The following is an 18,909-nucleotide window of genomic DNA, read 5'->3' as shown; positions in this document are numbered from 1 at the left end:
TGCCAGAGAGACGTAGATCTGAGTGTCATCTGCATAATTGTGGTAGGACACATTATTGCTGCTTATTAACTGGCCTAATGGCAGCATGTAGAGATTGAACAACAGGGGGCCCAGGATTGACCCCTGAGGCACCCCACAGGTCAGGGCCATGTGATCTGAGACAGTTTCCAATTTCAACAAAATACTTCCTGTCTTCTAGATAGGACTTGAACCAGTTTAGTACAGTACAAGAGATGCCCACCCAGTCCTCTAGTCTCTGTAAGACGGTGTCAAAAGCAGCACTAAGATCTAACAGGATCAAGACTGAGACTTTGCCTGCATCAGTGTTCAGGCAGATGTCATTTGTCACCTTGATAAGAGCAGTCTCAGTGCTGTGGTGGACTCTAAAACCTGACTGGAAAACATCAAAGGAGTTGTTCATTTGGAGAAAGTTCTTTAAGCTGTTGGTAAACAGCTTTTTCAAGGACTTTGCCAAAAAACGGCAGATTTGAGATGGGTCGGAAATTGTTCAGTACTGTGGCATCAAGACTGCTCTTCTTTAGGAGAGGCTTAATGACCGCAGTTTTCAACGCGTTTGGGAATGTTCCAGATTGAAGTGACATGTTAACTATGTGAGTGAGTGGTGAAAGTAAACTGTTGAGGACAGACTTTAGAAATCTAGTGGGTAACATGTCCAGGCAGCAAGTAGATGAACTCAGTAGCCGGACATCTACTCATCCCTTATTGATAGAACTAGCCCTGCCCCCGGGAGAGGTGGAAATCTGCTGAAATTCTACAAGACACTGACATGATACCAGAGAGGACTTTCTGCAGGAGACATGCAGAGTAGAGAGCCAAGTGACATAGTCTGATAATGATGCAGCTTATATTCAGATGCGCTCAATAGGTACACAGTCAGACAAATAGTTCTGTATTAAAAAACAGGCAGTTTGTAGTTCTTGGCGCTATATGGCACCATATTAGCACACCATATTCTCACCCCTCAGCAGTAGCCTGAAGAGCTCTTCTATAATTTTTCTACAAAACATGTGTAATGCTGACCGCTGCTCAATCAGTCTTCTTTTCTTGGCTACACAAAGAAAACCTGCAGAATCGCCTTTCATCGCTCACAATATGACAAATCAAACACTAATTACAATATGTGCCACAAGTAGAGTCAACAAATCATTCTTCCTTTTGTGGATTTTTTTCTTTGGCCTTATTAATATTCTCATTGGCTTTTGGAGAGAAATTAATCATATACTATGCACGCAGTGAGGTAAATATATGGATATGAATTCAGTTGGCAGTGTGCCGTACTCCTGCCCAGAGAGTGAGAGAAAAACCTGAGTCATGTTTAGACGGTGAATGATATGAGATCACAAATCTATATCCACATGACCTTTGACCTTTCTTTGCACACTGCTCAGACTGGGGATAAGTGGAGTGTGCATAAAACTTAATGAAAGTTTGATTACTAGAGGTATTAGTTCATATATTGCATTTTAGAGCTAAGAAATGCTACTATCCACTTAGTGTAGTACTGATTTGGCATAGATTTATTCTTTGATGTTTTTTCACTGACACTGACTGTCATAAAATGTGGTGTAGTTATCATTTTATAACCATAGACTGTATAAAGAAGTGGACTAAGAGAGTGTGACACCACCCATAGTGTTCAGTTCAGTCCATCAGTTCCACTCAAATAAAGCTCACAGTGCTAGTGGTTGTAGGGGCGAATCTGAAGCCAGGCACCATATTAGGAACAGGAATTTATTAACGGACAAAATGTCAAAATAAAAACACCAGGATTGTGTAGAGCGGGTTAATAAGAACATGAAGACCAATATTATGAGGCTCACAGCAGTAGTTACAGAGACAGCAGTGATAATTTCTCTATGTAAAGTCAACTGGAAATAGAGTTGAAGGAGTGCCTCTATGAACACTTCCTATTTGAAACTCCGTGGCTAGCGAGTTGGCTATGTCCATTTATATATTAAATTTATGTTTAGAACTGATTCTGGGTTCGCAGCTCTCACTACTGATGAGAAAATTTCCATAGCACAGCTGTTCCAAGGTCCAGCACAGCCTTTATTATATTTCTTTGTGGATAGTTCTATTTATGATCTCTGTCTTCAGAGGTAATGGAAGCACAGACAGATTTGAAAAGACTGTAACACATTACACTAACTGTTCATATCTCTGGATCCCACTGGTAAACAAACTTGTACTGGGTTAGACATTTGTAGTGCCTTATCTCTATTTACAACTCCCAAGCTACTCTCAAATTATCTTATGTACTGCGTTTCAGTCCTTGGGCAAGACACTTGATAAGCTACAAATATAAACATTTTTTAATTCTTGTTTTATTCGCAAGTACACCATTTTGCTTTATTACAGCTCTTGACTCCCTCTTCACATCAGAAGAATAAGAGGCTTCTAAAATGTGTTAAAAATAAGCGCTGTGCTCAACTAATTACAATTAAGAACCCAAGTAAGCTTCTGATTTTTACTGAGCACAAATCCTCTCTTCTTGTTGTCTATTAAAAGGCGCTGTAGTGGTCTGCCTGGCTTAACACATGCACATATGTCCCCTGGTGCAGGTTAATTTACTCTCATCACAGTCAGCTAGCCGTGAAAGTAAAAAAGAAAAAAATTCTGAGAAACAAAATGGAGGGCAGAGGAGGAGGGGTGAGTAGGACAGAGCAGAGGAGGAGACAGACCAAGGTACTGAAGTATTCCTAATAGCATATCCGCCATGACCCGTAACACCCATAGTCTCTCAGATGTTGCACTCGTTTTCCTCCATGGCTAAAGTGAATTATTTCCAAGCTTGTGATTGTATAATAAAGAAAATTCGCCTAATCCAGCTTTTGTTTCAATACAGCAAAAATGTCTTGGCGCCATTTTCCATTAAAAGCTATTTACAACCAGAGCTGTAAAATAGTATGAAGCCACTCATTTGTTTTATTTCACAAAAGAAGATGGTTGGCAGTGTCTCAGGGCTGCTATATCCTGAGTTGGAGAGACCTAGATTTAATAAATAATGTCAATACACTGCCAACAGAGGACAGTGAAATGAAGCCAGAAAACACTATATATACTGACACGTGACGGAAAATATGTCTACTATAGCCCAATACATCAGCTCATCCAATAAAATGTGTGCCGTTGGGAGCTAAATGCATAGCCTGTGTAAGGGGGATGCTTTTGTATGTAGCATAATGGCATTCTGACAAACACACAATTTCTCCATTAAATTCAATGGGTTCTTTTAATCATACATCATTATTACATTGAATGCCTCACAGTCTTTACACAAATGATGCATATCCAGAAATGATAGAAAATCCATTATGGAAAGTCAATATCTTCATGATTGAGTTCTGTTGGACCCATACGACAGTGCAAAAGTCTTGAGCAGGATATTAACAGAAAGGAAAGCTGCAAATGATGGAGATAAGACAAACAGCAATGGTCAGAACTGGATTGTAACTAAAATATTTCTTATTTTCGTGGATACATTTTCTTGTAAAAAATGTTAAAGCAAACATGGGTCTGAACAGTGATCCCATTCCAATCAAAGGTATTATTGTTTTAATGGGCTATTACTGACCAATATTAAAGAAGACATATTATGCTCTCATCTGTTAAATAGTTATAATGTGTTATACCTGTGGGTCGGTATTTATATTTTGGAGATTTTAACTCTTATCATACCAATCTAAAACAACTTAATAAAACAAACAAGTCCACTGACTTTGAGTTGGTAACTGTGGTGATGATTTTGACCTACCCCTTTATGCTACGTCACCTTAAACGTCATCAAAAAGTGCCTCATTGCTGAACCATGCTTATGGATAGCAGTAGTTCACATTTTGTTTTCATTTGAGCCAAAATGACAACGCGTGTGATTCAGGAAAAAAAAGAAGGTTGAAGTAAGTAAAGAGCAGTGGGAGCATATGTGGGGTAGGGGAAAAAGGGAATTTGATTGCAGAAAAACAGGCTGCTCAAACATGCATGAATTACGCTGAAAAATGTCAGTTTTGCAAAATATGTCTCCTTTAAGAGTACAGTGACATCATACAGACATAAAAGGTATTTCCCCACCTGCCAAAACGTTTTGCATGGTTTATTTGTATTTATCAACCAAACATGTCCTGAAGGTTCATATATTTTCATGCAAAATTGTGTAATGCCAGGACAAGGTTATGTATGACACAGGTTTTTAAATCTTTTAAACTGAAACTAGGGCTTCCAGGAAAATGTAGTCAGCCTTGATTAAATTTGGATGTAAAAGACTCTCTTAACAATGAACTGAGTACAGCTTTTGATAGTTTATAAAAAGTTATAATCCTGCTTTTTCATGCTTTTCAGGGTTTTACATTTTCTAAATTTAAGGACACACGACCTGTAATTTGCTCACAATTTGTATCTTCCACCATATTCACTAGCGTTTTATTTCAGACATAACATTGGTGAAAATAAAATAAGCCACTGCACAAAGATGGATTTTGTTCGTTTTTCAGTGCTACAACTTGTATTTTTGTGAGGGTTGGTGTTTTTGGTTTTGACTTACTGTTTATTTGCAGTGGATAAAAAACTGTTCTTCAAATGAAAGAATTGGTTGTCACATAGTTAATAGATTTGATATGTTTATCAACAATTTAACAAGGACACATGTTTGTAATAAAATGAAAGTGCATTGACTGATTGTGTAAGAATTATTTTTACAGTCACAAAATGTGACTTAACCAAAAGAGTCTCTAGCTGTCTCTGTGTTGAAACAACTCTAGCATGAACAAATTAAACCATAATTGTATTTCTTAACAATTTGTTTAATTGTATTCTAGTGTAGATACATTGCAGTAAGGCAAATATTCTGCAGTGTTGCCAAATAATTAATTTAATTTCAACTTAAGAGGGACACAACCAGCAGTGACTAAATGGCAGATAGATGCACACATGTACCCAAAGATGCTCTCATACCCCCCCGGTGCCGTACAGTATAAATTAAAATCAGTCTGTATAAATTGCCTTTGTAGGATTTAAAAGTCTATGGCCATATCAAGAGACAATGTTCGGCCAGTCTTTCTGCCACTGCGAGTTTCCCCTCGTAGCAGGCCCAGTCATTACCTGTCCTCTTCCATGGCCAACCTGCATGACCCCTTCAGAGCTCCCGTGTCAGTCTGCACAATAATTAGCCCCGCTCCAAATATATCTCTATGCCCGTCTGTTCCCTCCTCTTCTTTCTTCCCATGCACGTAATTATATCGCACAATGCCCCCAAGTACTTCTTTCAGCTCTGTAAAAATCCATCACCGTGTATTAAGAGATAAAAAGCATTTCAACTCACGGAAAACATCATTTAGACACCTCTCCGGGCAATTGCACTTCTCTTAAGGGTTGAATGAGCTTTCTCTCAGACCTCACACTCTATGGATCCCGATATGGTGCATGTGCAAGGCCGTACCTCATTCACCAGGGAGTCCATTGTCTCCGAGTTGGAATGGTAGCTCAGATAGTATTCCTGGAGTTGAGAGTTTAGGTCCTGCTCTTGCTTGCGGGTCTTTTTCCTCTTCTTATGGTTGACGGAGTGCTGCTGCAGCTGCCTCATGGTGTTGGGATAGCGCCTCCACGAGACATAAATAACTAAGAGAATCAATGACACAGACAGAAACAGGGCCACGCTCCCTGCAATGATTTTGTGGAAAGACATGTGTTCGAACTGTATCTCAGGGATGAATGTAGTGGGGGTTTCGGGGTTGAAAGGTAAAGTGGTCCTTGTAAAAGTAGTTGGTTCTTTTGTCGTCTTTTTGTCAGTGCTTATGTGATAGACAGGGGGAGGGGTCAGAATTTGCATTGTGGCTTCAGGAACATCCAGCTCTGGAGGCACAGTTGGGAGATCCTGGCTTGTGGTGTTTTTAGCTGCGGTTGATGTGTGAAGTAAAAGTAGAGCAGTGGTTGAGAACACATTGTCCGGGCACGTGGAGTGGTTCCTTATGGCGTCCACCACTCGCTCGCCCTGCGCCCTCTTGGGACCGCTGCAGATCATGCTGATGTCTTTGGCGTCCCGGATGGTTAGGAGCCACACCATTAGCGGGCAGATGCTAGGCCTGCAGTCCCAAGAGTTTCCCGCCAAACTGATGGTAGTGAGAGAGGTCCAAGCCGCCACTGCCTCCACGGGGACACTGCTGAGTTTGTTTGATTCTAGATTGAGGATCTGTAAATTAGGCATGCACTGAAAAACCACCGGGTCCAGTGTTTGTATCTCATTCCCAGAAAGATCCAACTTTTGCAGCTTTTGCCAAATCCAGCGCTCGCCCTGGCTGATGGATCGAATGCGGTTCCACTGTAGGTAAAGGGCCTGTAGGTTGGTGAGACGTGGAAAAAGAAAAAAATTAATCCTGGAAAACTGATTGTGTTCCAAGTGAAGCTCTTTTAACTTAAACAAACCCAAGAATGTTGTTCGTGTAAGACTCCTTAACCGATTATAACCCAAATCAAGAAACTCCAAACTCCGACACTCCAAAAACGTACGAACAAAAATTTGCTTTAGGCCGTTGGAGCGAAGATGTAGGTTTTGCAATTTTCGTAGACCAAAAAAGTGCCCTGGGTGGATGAACTGAAGCTGGTTGTAAGATAGGTCCAGGTTTCGCAGATTAGGAATTGCACTGAATGTATTGTTATGAAGATGGCTTATTTTGTTGGAACTTAGAATGAGTTCCTTGAGCCTTCGGACTCCATGAAACGCCAGAGCATCCACAGTGTTGATGGAGTTGTGGTCCAGGTAGAGCCAGATGAGTTGGTTGAGGTGGGCAAACTGGTACGGCAGCAGCCCCAGGAGGTTGTTGTAGCGCAGAGAAAGGCCCTGGCAGTTCACTGTGATGTTCTCTGGCACGTCCTGGAAGATGCCCGACTCACAGTAGACAATCTTGCCTTCACAGCGGCAACTGGCTGGGCACATCTTCTCCCCCTCGCTGAGCAGGAGCAGGACCGCTGCCTGCACCAGGAGACATGACAACCTCCAGTCCAGCATCCCAGAACCTGTTGGGTCGGGCACAAGGGCAAAAATCATACTCGGCCACCATTTAAAAGGAAGCAATGAGAAATCTAATCTCCAAGCATGAGATTGTGTGGAGAGTAGCAGCTGGATGTCCATGTCACACATCAAAAACTGTTCATGAAGAATTAATGAAAGACATGGATCACTTTTTAGCTTGCATTTATAATGGATTGATCAGACCACACAGAATGTAAGGTTAAAGGAATAATATTAGTCATTTCATTTGCTATTAGTAATTTAATTTGCAGTCTGACAAATTAAGTGACTAATAACATTTTATCATGAATTAGCCTGAAGAGGTTGAAACTGTGTCACAATATTTCTAAAGATGACTTACCCATCCCTCACATATGGAAAAAGTAATCCTCTGAAATAGCCGGATAAGGAGTGCATTAAACTGCCGTCATCAAGGGAGCACGCCAGTTCACATGCACACAGCCTCCCCGCGCATCCGCACCGACCATCACTTTTCCCCTTCAATTAGAAGAGAGAATTAAAACACAAGTTCTTCCATAGATGTCCACACGGCTCTCCACGCACAGAAAAGGTACGCGCTTCATAGTTGGAGCGGAGTACAGTGTGTGTGCGCAATAGCAGCTTCTTCTGTGGGCTCCCGAGCGCCAGTGGACCTATCCCCCATTCTCCTCCTCCCCGCTGTTCTCCTCGCGACGTGCGGTCTGCCTCTCCTCTTTTCCTCGCTCGCCCCATCCCTCTCTCCCTCTCTCCCTCTCTCTCTCTCTCTCTCCCTCTCTGTCCCCTTCTTCTCACGGGTGGGCGTTTTAAGGCACACATATGCGCTATCAAGCTCGTTTGCGCTGCGTAATAATTAGCATTTGATAAGCTGTTGATGTTGTCTGCGTCTCTGTGCCTTATTTGCAAATTAGCTTGTTGGTTGTTTGCCTCGGGGAAAGGCAGCTAAAATTAATACAGCTATTAGATTTGTTTAGTCATTAAAGTAATATACAGCATGCATTTTGTTTATGTGAAGGCAAATGAGGCGTGCTGTTGTCTTCAGGGACACACGTCTCAAACGCCAAATCTTCAGTCTGCAAAGTTTTTTCCAATGCAATTCTGGCGTTTCATTGATTAAGATTCTTGCTGGTCATTGGTGATTTCCAGTCCAACAAAATGTATCTGCAGTTTAAGTAAAAACAAAGACACCAGGGGGACTGTTTACCCTAATTGCTTTTTGATTCCCGATTTTAATTTTTTTTTGCTGTTCTTGCTGCTTTTAATCAGATAGAACCTTGCCTAGCTTTAAATGAGTTTCAGTGCAAGGTAACAGCAACCCCTTGTGCACACAAAGAGAAATGCACACATGTTTTGAGCTTTTGACATTGATATAGCGCCTGCTTTCAGTTAAAAAGACAGGAAACCCATCTAAAATGCCCTTTACCACACAATGACTAGCTATCAATACTAAGTGGGAGTCAGGGATAATTCCAGGATCAAGGCAAGGTGTGATTGTTAATACCACAGCGGGATGGTTATATCTGATAATGCCGAGAGCGCGTTCACTGACACACTTTTCTCTTATTGAATGTCAAAACCAAATCTGCCCCTCAAAGGACTCCTCTCGCGCACGTGTCTCAGGAGATCACATGTCATTCAGGAAAAACTGAGGTAAACCGTGCAGGGGTGTGCAGAAAATAGCGAGACGAAGCATGTGTGAAATTTAGGCCAAAGAATACCATTTGAGAAGAGGGATGGATTGTTCTCTGTGTCTGAGAGCTGCTATCAGTGCATCAAAAGCATCTTATCTTCTTTTGGAAAATCAAGGTGCAGTTTAGATAATGTCTGAATCAGATAATCTAGACAAATAGAAGTGGATATATTTGAAGCAAAAAGTGTTCATGCGGTGGTAGAAGATGTATTATTTATCTGCACATTTTTTGGAGGAAACTGTGCTTTGGGATTTCAAATTGTCACGATGGTGGCAGAATCTTAGTGGTAGTTGCAAAATTGATTGTAGGTAATTGTCCTTCCTCTTTTGGTTAATCATTCATTCATATATATTAATTCAGTGGACATTAGAGGTTTAAGATCAATTAGGCCTATATGTCTTGTCCAAGGAAACAACAGCAGTATGTTGAAATGGGGATTGAACCATCAACTAATTTTAGTATTTTTAGTCACAATTGTAGGAGTAATCTTCAAGACTTTGGCCTGTTTAAATCCAGGCTCTAAGGGCTCTGTTCAGATCTCCTTTTAATACTCAGCAATATAGTGACAATTTGCACATTTGTTTTATTTCACTGTTTAATGTTTTGCATATTTTATGTGGTGTTGATTTTATTGGAAAGCACTTTGGTCACCCCGAGTGCTGTAAAGGGCTTTATAAATAAAGATTGACTGATTGATCTTTGCAATGGTGATCCATACAAGGTTGTAATGACAGCAGTCATTAGTTGTGTCACTGCTAGACATATTATAAGTACAAATCCTTAAAGCTCATACCACTGTGGTGAGCACTTGACCTTAGCAGTAGTTGTAAAGATAGCTGCATGTATATCACAGTAACAGTATTTTTACATGCACACTTGCTTCCTCCCATTTAGTTCATAGTGTGCGGCTGCAGCTTCCTGCCCGCTGTGTTAAGGTGAATGTGAACGAGTATATGAACTCTAATCTGGAGCTTTACTGTCACTAATACAGACATGATGGATGGATCCCAGACATGCACTCCGCTTCTCAGGGATCTAACCTTGACCTTTAGCTTCCCTCTCCGAACAATCCTGGGTTTTACTGAGTTAAAACATAATTCAATAGCTGGGAAATGTAATCTTATAACCAGAGATTTTTAGTCATTTTTCATTTTGTGTTTTTGTCTCAACATGTGACTATATTGGCACAATGGAATGTTACATCCTCTACCACTGTTTTATCACATTTTGCAGATGTTTCTTCAAGATTTCAAGATGTCCACTAGATTTTTTAAAGACAAATTTGCATTAGCCATGATTAAGAACTACCTCATTCATGGGTTAGTTTAATTTTAGACTATGTTTAACACTAATTCATGCATGATAAAGTTCTCGTGTGACAAGTTTTAGAACCACTGGCTCTAGAGGTGGTTTCATTATTATATATATTTTATATTATTATCAAATACAAGAAGAACACTATCAAACTGAAAGGTCAAAAGATCCATGTGACAGCAGAATCTTACCAATTTTCACCAGTAGTAATTCGTATGTGATATATGTTTCTAAACCATAAAACTGTTCCTTATTGACATTTCAATTGCAGCTTTGCTATAAAAAATGTTAACTCCCCCAGGATTTTTCCAGCCCTAAACCATCCACACTCTGCATAACACAGGCTTGACAATGCCCCTTTGCGTCCTTTACATTTGATAACTGTAACAACTATGCAACAGCGGGAATAGTAAATGTGATTGAATGACATGTTTTGGCACATTCCCCATGCATTTTCTATTAACCAAACAGAATACATACACTTGTCTCTCTTCCAGATCAAAATATCTGCCAAGCTGTGACTGCAAATGTCTTTCTTGTGTTTTAATAGGAAACCATTTTGGGGACGAGACGCGATCTTCCAATTGGATTCTGATGCAAAACGGTGAGGCGCTGGCACAATGGGCTGTTATCACCTGCAGCTGGACGGTTGCCGAGGCAGAGACTGATGTAAGACATATACCACACTACAGTAATATGTCTCTGGAGCCATGTTAGATTAGGGTCACATCTAGTCTGCCGTAACAAGCCTGTCCGCCCTCATTACTATCAACTTCTCATTGTCCCACACACTATTCCAGATTTTACCTCAAGACAATGGCAGCACACAATCTCATAAATGTTGTAGGAAATAGCCCAAAATCACATGTTCACATTCTGTTTACCCAGTGTTCCAGTCTGTATGGTTGTTCTTTGCGTTATGGATGGAAGAAACTTTTGACACTTTTGATATTCACTCTGTATGAAACTCCTTTTGCAAGGAACTATACACAGTGGTTAGCAGCCTGTTATCGCCATGTTTATAATGCACTGGCAGCAAAGCACTCTGAAGATCTCCCGGGCTTCATTGTGTCCTCAAACACAAGGCCGCTGGATAAAGTAACAGCAACAACTACTTCACCTGCTACTGAGAATTGAGATGCTAATGTGAATCAAAACAGAACAGCTTGATCAAACATTATACCTAAAAATGAAAAAGTAAAAATACAATAGTAGTTAAATAAACATATGTATCTCCATAGAGTCAAGCAAGTGCAGCTACTAGGCCGAGATTGTTACTATTGCCATGTAACATTCCAAGCTAAGCAATAATGTCTGTCAGACTCCCTACCAGAAAAGTTACACATAGTGAATCAGATCAAAAAGCTTTTGTTGTTTTTATGCTTTTTTTTCTTGCTTATTGAAATAAGGCGGTATAATAACATAGAAAATTATTTAACATTATATGAAAGAGAGCCAGGGTTTTCCAGAAGAATTCTCTCCAGGTTGAAGACAACCATTTTGCTATTTTTATTTTTATTTTTTCCACAGACTGGCCCTTCAAACACCCCAAATTATGTATTTAACTATTACACGGACTAAAAATGTTACTTATTTCTGTTAAATTGCCTAACATGTTAACATTAAATGTAGATTTGCCCAAGTCCTGGTTTTGTTATTATTTAGACAGTTGCCAGAATGTCTATACATTAATGTAACAGTTTGATCTGGCAACAAGTTAAAGCATTTGTCCTTTAGTTACCTAAAAATTTACTTGAACTGTGTAAAGTCGGTCACCTCTGTATCTATCATTAACTTAAATCTATGCACGTTCAGAGACTCAGCAACTCTCAAAGTACCCCCAAAATAAAACAGCATATAAATCAAAAATCAAAGGTTCAGGGGAATCATTTTTTTACTTTGCAATCACAGAAAACTACTTGGTGCTTCCAGGTTTAAAAGTGGAGAAAGTTTGAATCAGCGACACAGTCAGTAGTCGGCAAGGAAGACAAGCCCAATTTCAAGGTCAACTGCATAATCCAAACAAAGAAAGCATTTTGGTCTGATTTGTGTGTGTGATTTATTGAAACAGTGAGTAAAGTGACAGCTTTTCAAGTAGACCTCTTTTTAGTAGTGTTTAGCTGTTGCTATGTAATTACAGCTACAGGAGACCAAGGTAAAGTGGACCTGCGTCAAGTCTTTTAAAATGCCCTAATTATTGGCGCTGTTACACACCTCTACACCGACTAGCTCCGGGATTCATTATGTTGCAAAAGCAGGGCCTTCTCGTCCTGTATTATTCAGGGCTCAGTCACTCACAGACAGTCATTAAAGTTTCATAGGAAGCAATTTAGTGGCTGAGTTATTTGCAAAGTGAGGAGAATGCATATGGAGTTACGATATCTTTGTTGTTTAATATGACATGAGTGTATCTCTTTTAAAGACGCTGTGCTGCTGGCATTTTGATGTGGGCCCATTCGTCACTGTTGTATTCCGATCGTGTCTGGGCTTGTTTGACCTTAGAGTAATACAAGATAAGGCTGAGGAAAACAAGTGGAAAACAAGTAGCTCAGAAAGAGTTTGTTTGAAAAATGCCATTCAGTCCTCCTCTAATTACTCTATGATGTTCCTGTTGTATCTGAACAGGGCTTGTTGGTGGTATAAGCTCTGGACAATATTGAAATTTTGTGTCACGATTGTCACGGCCAAAATAACTGCAATTAACAATAATATCACTGTAACTTTATTATTATTTCGGATTGTTAAAAAATTTGACTTATAAAGACATGAATAGCATCTTATTATGCTAATGTGTTAAAAGATGCATTGCGCAACTTTTTTAGCAGAGAGTCTGTCACTTGTTTGTCATCAAGGAGATGTTATTGCTTTGCCTGGAATGTATTAAACACGTCTATCTAGCATTCAGTCATAACATTCATTCCTGTTGCCCAATACAATAAATCTCTCTGTAAATAGGATTGCGTCTCCACAGATCTGATCTGGAATGTAGACTATAGTTGTCTCCCTTGCGATAGATAGGTTGAATCTCTACCCTGGAACATTTTAGTCAAAGCAATAACATTTCCATGAAGACAAGCAGGTGACGGACCCTCCACCAGAAACGTTGCACCTTGAACTATTGTAGACACAGATTACAACAATGCTTTAGAGGAGAACAAAATGGATCAGGTACAGTGTGGTGGTATAATTATGATCGTCTTTGTTGGTGATTATCACAATTATACAAAATGTACCATGAACCATTATTGTCTTCTGTGTTAATCTCTATAGTTTATTGTCCTGTCCCCAGTTGGTGACAAGGTTAACACAGAGTCCTGCTGTATTATAACAAGTATGAGGCTGGGGCAACATGAATCTATAAGAAAGTAACCAATACTGACCGATAGCCTTGGGCAGTGGTTCCCTAAGTACCCCCTAAGCTTTACATCATACTCAAGGACCCCGATACGTATGATCTAATTATTTAGTAAGCGGGGGGTGGGGTCTCCCTAACCCTGGTTATGAAACTCTTACTTAGGTTTAAGCTGCAGCTCTCTACATACTTAAAAAACATGCGATAATGAATGATTGATGCCAACTTTCTACTAAACTTGTGTGTCTGGAAGTGCAGCATTTATTCTATATAGCTTTGTATGGTGGGAGGGAGAGAATCCAGCCACAGAATCACTATAAGCGTATAGGCCCCATTCAGAGTGAGCCCACCGAAACATCAAACCCACAACCTAGATGCTGTAAATCACTAAATTATTCAAGCATACATTTTGCTATGTATTATTTTATACCTGTCAGTGATAGCAGGGACCATAGATACACTGTAAAAAGTAGGGCATGCCAGATTTCTTTTGGGACTCGATGTGAACCAATGTGGGACCATGTGCATCTGAAGTGTTACAGAAGGGAATAGTATTTGTCTCCTGATATTCATGTATGTGTGTTCATAAAATAAACAGAACAAAAACTTTCATTTCAAAGTGAAGCCAATACAAAAGCAGAGGTTTCTTCCCCAGGCAACAAGACTGTTTTTTTTAATATGAATAATGGTGGGATTTACAAACATACCTGGTAAAGTATGTTCTACTGTCAATAAAGTTAAATTGTGCTTAGTAAAAAGAAAAACTGTAGAGTAAGGTGGTGGGAAAATATAATGTTCTTATTTTGTAACTTAAAAAGATATTAGACTAAAAAAAAGGTAAATTATAGCAACAAGTTAGTTTCTTTTATAATTTCAAGTATTTTCATTTTCAGTTTAAAAATGCACTTAAATACTGTATAGGCCTAAGTGAATCTTTGTAAAGTCAGCCTTAGTCATTCCTCTGTGTGTGCTTAAGACTTAAGTTATTAGGGCGAGCCTGTCCTCTGGATGTACCTGGTGTTTGAGTGTGGCTGGTCCGTCCTTCACCTCGTGTTAGCCCATTGATCTAACAGTAACAGCATCAGTATGTGCTGTCGATGCACTTGGCGACGCTGCTTTATTTGCCTGTTCTCACATTTTTGTCACAAACTGCCTGTGATGGAGGCTAAAATGTTCATTAATGTCTATTACTGGTAATTATGCAGCTCGTTCAGAGGCAGGGCTGAGGGAGTCATTACAAGTGATGACTTTGACCTAGACTTAAAGCCCCATTATGGGATTTTAAAAGCACCCTATGTTTGTGCATAATGCTTTTTGATAGGCAGTGTGTTTTAATAACCCATTGTGTTTTTATAGTGTTAATTAAAATAACAACTTCTAACAGAAAATAACTTAAAAATAAGCACATGTAGCACAACACCATCTGTTGTTTTGCTCCAGGAATTACTGTCAGTCAAGATTTTCTGATGCATTACAGTACTGATTAATGTCATCTTCTCATTTGAATTAGATAGCCATCAGCTTCTGTGATCACACAACATGTATCAATTAATGACTCCAGCAACTGTGGCAAAAACAGAAAACAGAAAATATCTGACTATCTAAGATCAAAAGCAAGACAAAATATAGTCCTAGACTAGACAATAAGGACTGAAATTCATCTAAGACACCCGCACTGGACCGGACTAAACTAGGCCAATACCAAGACTGGGAAAGTTAGGCCTACAATAGCCTAATGTGCAGCTTGAGCAGATCAATGTCTGCGATGTTATTACTTTATGATAATAAATCGCTTATCTGATAGTCATTTAATAAAGTTCAACGTGCAATCACAAGATCCGGGTCTTTGTGTAATGATGTCTAGTACATGTGGGCTATGCATATGCAAACTTTCAATGTTGAACGGGCCGTTTTAATATTTTCTTGTGCTGTCACATGGCATGCTGTCATTTGTGCTTTATTCAGTTCAACTCCATGATCGCTACATGAACGGTGTTTTTTTTTTTTTAAATCAAACTACAAAGTGTAGGGGAAAAGATTTTCTCCCGACCTTGTCCTTCCCGTGATGGACACGCTCCCTGCTCGTGCTGCTCGCGTGGGTTCACATTGTGGTGCATCGGAATGTCCAGCAGAGGGCGTACGGGGTCTAGGAACGAGCAGCAGTGCACTCGCCATAATCCCACACCAGCATCTTTCCTGTTGCTATACAACTGATTTATTCTTGATGCCGCGGTCAACCGGCGTAATCCACTGAAGACTGCGCCTTTTCCCTCAGCCCCTCAGCCATCATCCAGGCGTGGACACAGCTAACTTATCCTGCTCCGGACCACTTTGTACCTCTTCACTTGAATGCTTTTCATATTTCTTCCAGTCAGTCTAGATTCAACAATTGGCATCTCGTGGTTTTAAATGTTTTCACAGCTTTTAGACAATGTGATTTTCAAGAGGAAAAAAGCTTGAGCTCCTCTAGTGACAGAGTGACGGACTAAAATATGCAGCGAGTCGTTGTTGTACGGCGCCTGTGGAAACTAAAGGCATAAAGGTTGAATGCACACCTTCTGGACCTACTTCCATCTCCGACAGGTGTGTGGCTGTGTGCGCGAAGGGGGGACCCGGGCTGCAGCGTCGCGCTAAAAGAGGCTGTATTCACGGCGCGCGCACACATTGTACCAGGGTCCATGTCCAACTATTTGGACACAACGCCGAGTGCTTCTAACATGTGGAGCCGGGACGCATGCAACAGCCAGCCGTGAAGCAGCGGAGGGGGAGAAGACACTGTGCCAATATGGGTAAGTGCGACTCAAGTAATGTAACGGGAATTGTTTGAAGTCTTGTCTGATTTCCTGATTAGATTAACTTAAAAAAGGGGACGTTTGGTATTTGCCCCCTGCGGATTCTGAGTGATGACTGCAGGCTGTGGAGAGGGACTTTTTCCCCCCCAACTCTGTGACAAATCACGCCTGATGCTCCCGGTTATCACTTAGCCGCTGCCATGTCTCAAGAACACGACTTTGTGATAACATGCAAGTGTCTATTTGTCACGGGCAGTATGCAGATGGCGCCTCACAGCTATAGAGACACTGGTTGGTTGTAATATTTGATTTCCTGCTTCATTGCCTACTCTATTCCATTTGTTTCTGTGAATGCTGAGTGCAGGTTTCTTCACCAAATTAGTTTCCTCTCTCTTTATGTGTGTAGGGCTGGCAGTGCTGTTCAGATGGCTTGTGTTCATCTTGGCTGTGCCCGCTTGGCTGTTTGCTGCCCCCAGTGGCCCCCGGGAGCGCCCCTGCCCCCTAAGCTGCAGATGCGATGGGAAAATAATCTACTGCGAGTCCAACGCTTTTCGAGATGTGCCCAGGAACGTGTCAGTCACCACACAAGGGCTGTCCCTGCGTTACAACAGCCTCATGAACCTCCGCTCTCACCAGTTTGCCGGCCTGAGCCAACTAGTCTGGCTCTATCTCGACCACAACTACATCACCGCTGTGGATGGACAGGCTTTCCATGGTATCCGGAGACTCAAAGAACTCATTTTAAGTTCAAATAAAATCACGGTTCTGAAAAATAACACTTTTCATGATGTCCCCAATTTGCGCAACCTTGACCTTTCTTATAATAAGCTCCAAGTTCTCCAGCCCAGTCAGTTTGTGGGCTTAAGAAAACTGTTGAGTTTGCACTTACGATCCAATTCCTTAAAGACTATCCCTATGAAGGTTTTCCTTGAGTGTCGCAACTTGGAATTTCTTGATATTGGCTACAACAGACTACGTAGCTTGACGAGGAATGCTTTTGCTGGACTCCTTAAGCTAGTTGAATTGCACTTGGAGCACAATCAATTCTCCAAAATAAATCTGGCACACTTTCCAAGGCTGACCAACTTGAGGGCACTATACCTACAGTGGAATCGGATAAGACTGCTAACCCAGGGCCCGCCATGGATGTGGACTTCCTTGCAAAAGCTGGACCTCTCAGGAAATGAACTAGAAGAACTAGACCCGAGCACTTTCCAATGCCTCCCGAATCTCCAAACTCTCAACTTGGATTCAAACAAGCTCACCAACATTTCGCAGCAGACCGTGGACACGTGGATCTCTCTCACTACCATAAGTCTAGCTGGGAATCTTTGGTACTGCAACCCAAACATTTGCCCTCTTGCGGCTTGGTTAAAGGCCTTTAAGGGTAACAAGGAAACCGCTATGATATGCGCCAGCCCAAAAGAATCCCAAGGCGAGAAAGTGAGCGATATTGTGGAGACTTACAATATTTGCAGACCAACTCCAAGCCCTAACCCCACCACAACCACAACAGTCACAAGCACGTTTAAACCCAAGCTTGTGCCTCTGCCCACTCAACCCTTTGTGGATAATACGCCTATCTCCAACAGGACAGCCACCTCTACTGCACCCCCTACGTCTACTGCAAGCCCCACCGAGGCCTCCCCAACTATCCCATTACCCGATAGCGAATTTGTGTCCTTCCACAAGATCATAGCTGGTAGCGTGGCTCTGCTCCTATCAGTGGCTATAATTCTCCTTGTTATCTATGTCTCTTGGAAGCGCTATCCCAGTAGTATCAAACAACTCCAGCAGCGTTCAGCAGCGGTTAACAAGAGGCAGAAAAAGACAAGAGAAGCAGAGCGCTCCCTAAGCTCCCCACTGCAGAGTACTATGTGGACTACAAGCCGTCCCACTCAGAGACTATGGACGTGTTGGTTAACGGAACAGGACCGTACACGTACACCATCTCAGGCTCCAGGGAATGTGAGGTATGACCGTTGCCCCCCTACTCCAAAATCCATTTCCACTGCGCGGCATGAGAGGTAAATTTTCTAACAATCTGTGGAAGAGGAAAAAAGATATTGACTTTCTTTTCTCCTCTGTCTGTGTTGGTGTGTACAAAGCAGTGGTTCTCAAACTGTGATAAGGCTCCACCGCTGTTTGCAACTTTTTACACTACAAAACTGAAATAGATTATTGTAGAGTTTTGGTAAGTAGTTGTAGTAGTTGTAGTTTGGTAAGAGCTTGTAGATAAGTCCACGTTTAGAATTAGGCTCACATTAGCTCTGATTTTGGCTTAAATAGGTTACTGATTATGTTTGTGTTACATGCTTATTTAGGTTTCTGGTTCATGTCTGCTTGAGTGCTGGTTTGGTTAGTTATACTTCCAGTTAAGTCCCTGTTCAGTTTGGATTAGGCTTCATTTATTTACTGTTAACTCCTGTCAATCCTAGTTTGACTAAGGTCAGGTTTAAAGTTTTCATTAATGTTAATTAAAAGTTGGATTATGTAACTCTTCTGTTATTGCTTTCTCTGTAATGTTCTACAGTATGGAATTAAAAGAATCTATCATCAAGTGTGTTTAGTGGTCAAAATAATCTTGGAAAAAAAAGCATTCTTGCTGTGAGTGGATTTGCATCTCCACGTCAACATAATTTTGCGGAGCCTCTAACAGAAAAATTATGTTGTGCATCTTTAAGACAGACTTATTGCTAGAAACAATACTGCTAGTTTAGTTCTAGTGTAGGATGGTTTATC

The 18,909-nt window shown here is 40.9% G+C and overlaps 2 protein-coding genes across 2 annotated transcripts; one reads left to right on the top strand and one right to left on the bottom strand.

Moving 5' to 3' along the window:
- Nucleotides 1-5,401: 5,401 nt before the first annotated feature.
- On the bottom strand, nucleotides 5,402-7,057 carry lrrtm4l2 (leucine rich repeat transmembrane neuronal 4 like 2). Its single transcript, XM_020928233.2, has one exon. The coding sequence runs from the start codon at nucleotides 7,055-7,057 to the stop codon at nucleotides 5,402-5,404; it is 1,656 nt and encodes a 551-aa protein (XP_020783892.1).
- Nucleotides 7,058-16,072: 9,015 nt separating this feature from the next.
- On the top strand, nucleotides 16,073-18,146 carry LOC110163304 (leucine-rich repeat transmembrane neuronal protein 4). Its single transcript, XM_055162022.1, is given in 3 exon segments — nucleotides 16,073-16,164; nucleotides 16,574-18,031; nucleotides 18,034-18,146. Coding segments are annotated over 3 exon segments (1,626 nt in total). The 5' UTR covers nucleotides 16,073-16,109.
- Nucleotides 18,147-18,909: the final 763 nt, after the last annotated feature.

The sequence above is a fragment of the Boleophthalmus pectinirostris genome, unplaced genomic scaffold (assembly GCF_026225935.1).
Source record: "Boleophthalmus pectinirostris isolate CB_2022bp ecotype Guang Dong unplaced genomic scaffold, ASM2622593v1 HiC_scaffold_4, whole genome shotgun sequence".
NCBI classification, from domain to species: Eukaryota; Metazoa; Chordata; class Actinopteri; order Gobiiformes; family Gobiidae; genus Boleophthalmus; species Boleophthalmus pectinirostris.
Note: the sequence above shows the minus strand (reverse complement) of the source record. Positions and strands in the feature narration are given on the sequence as shown.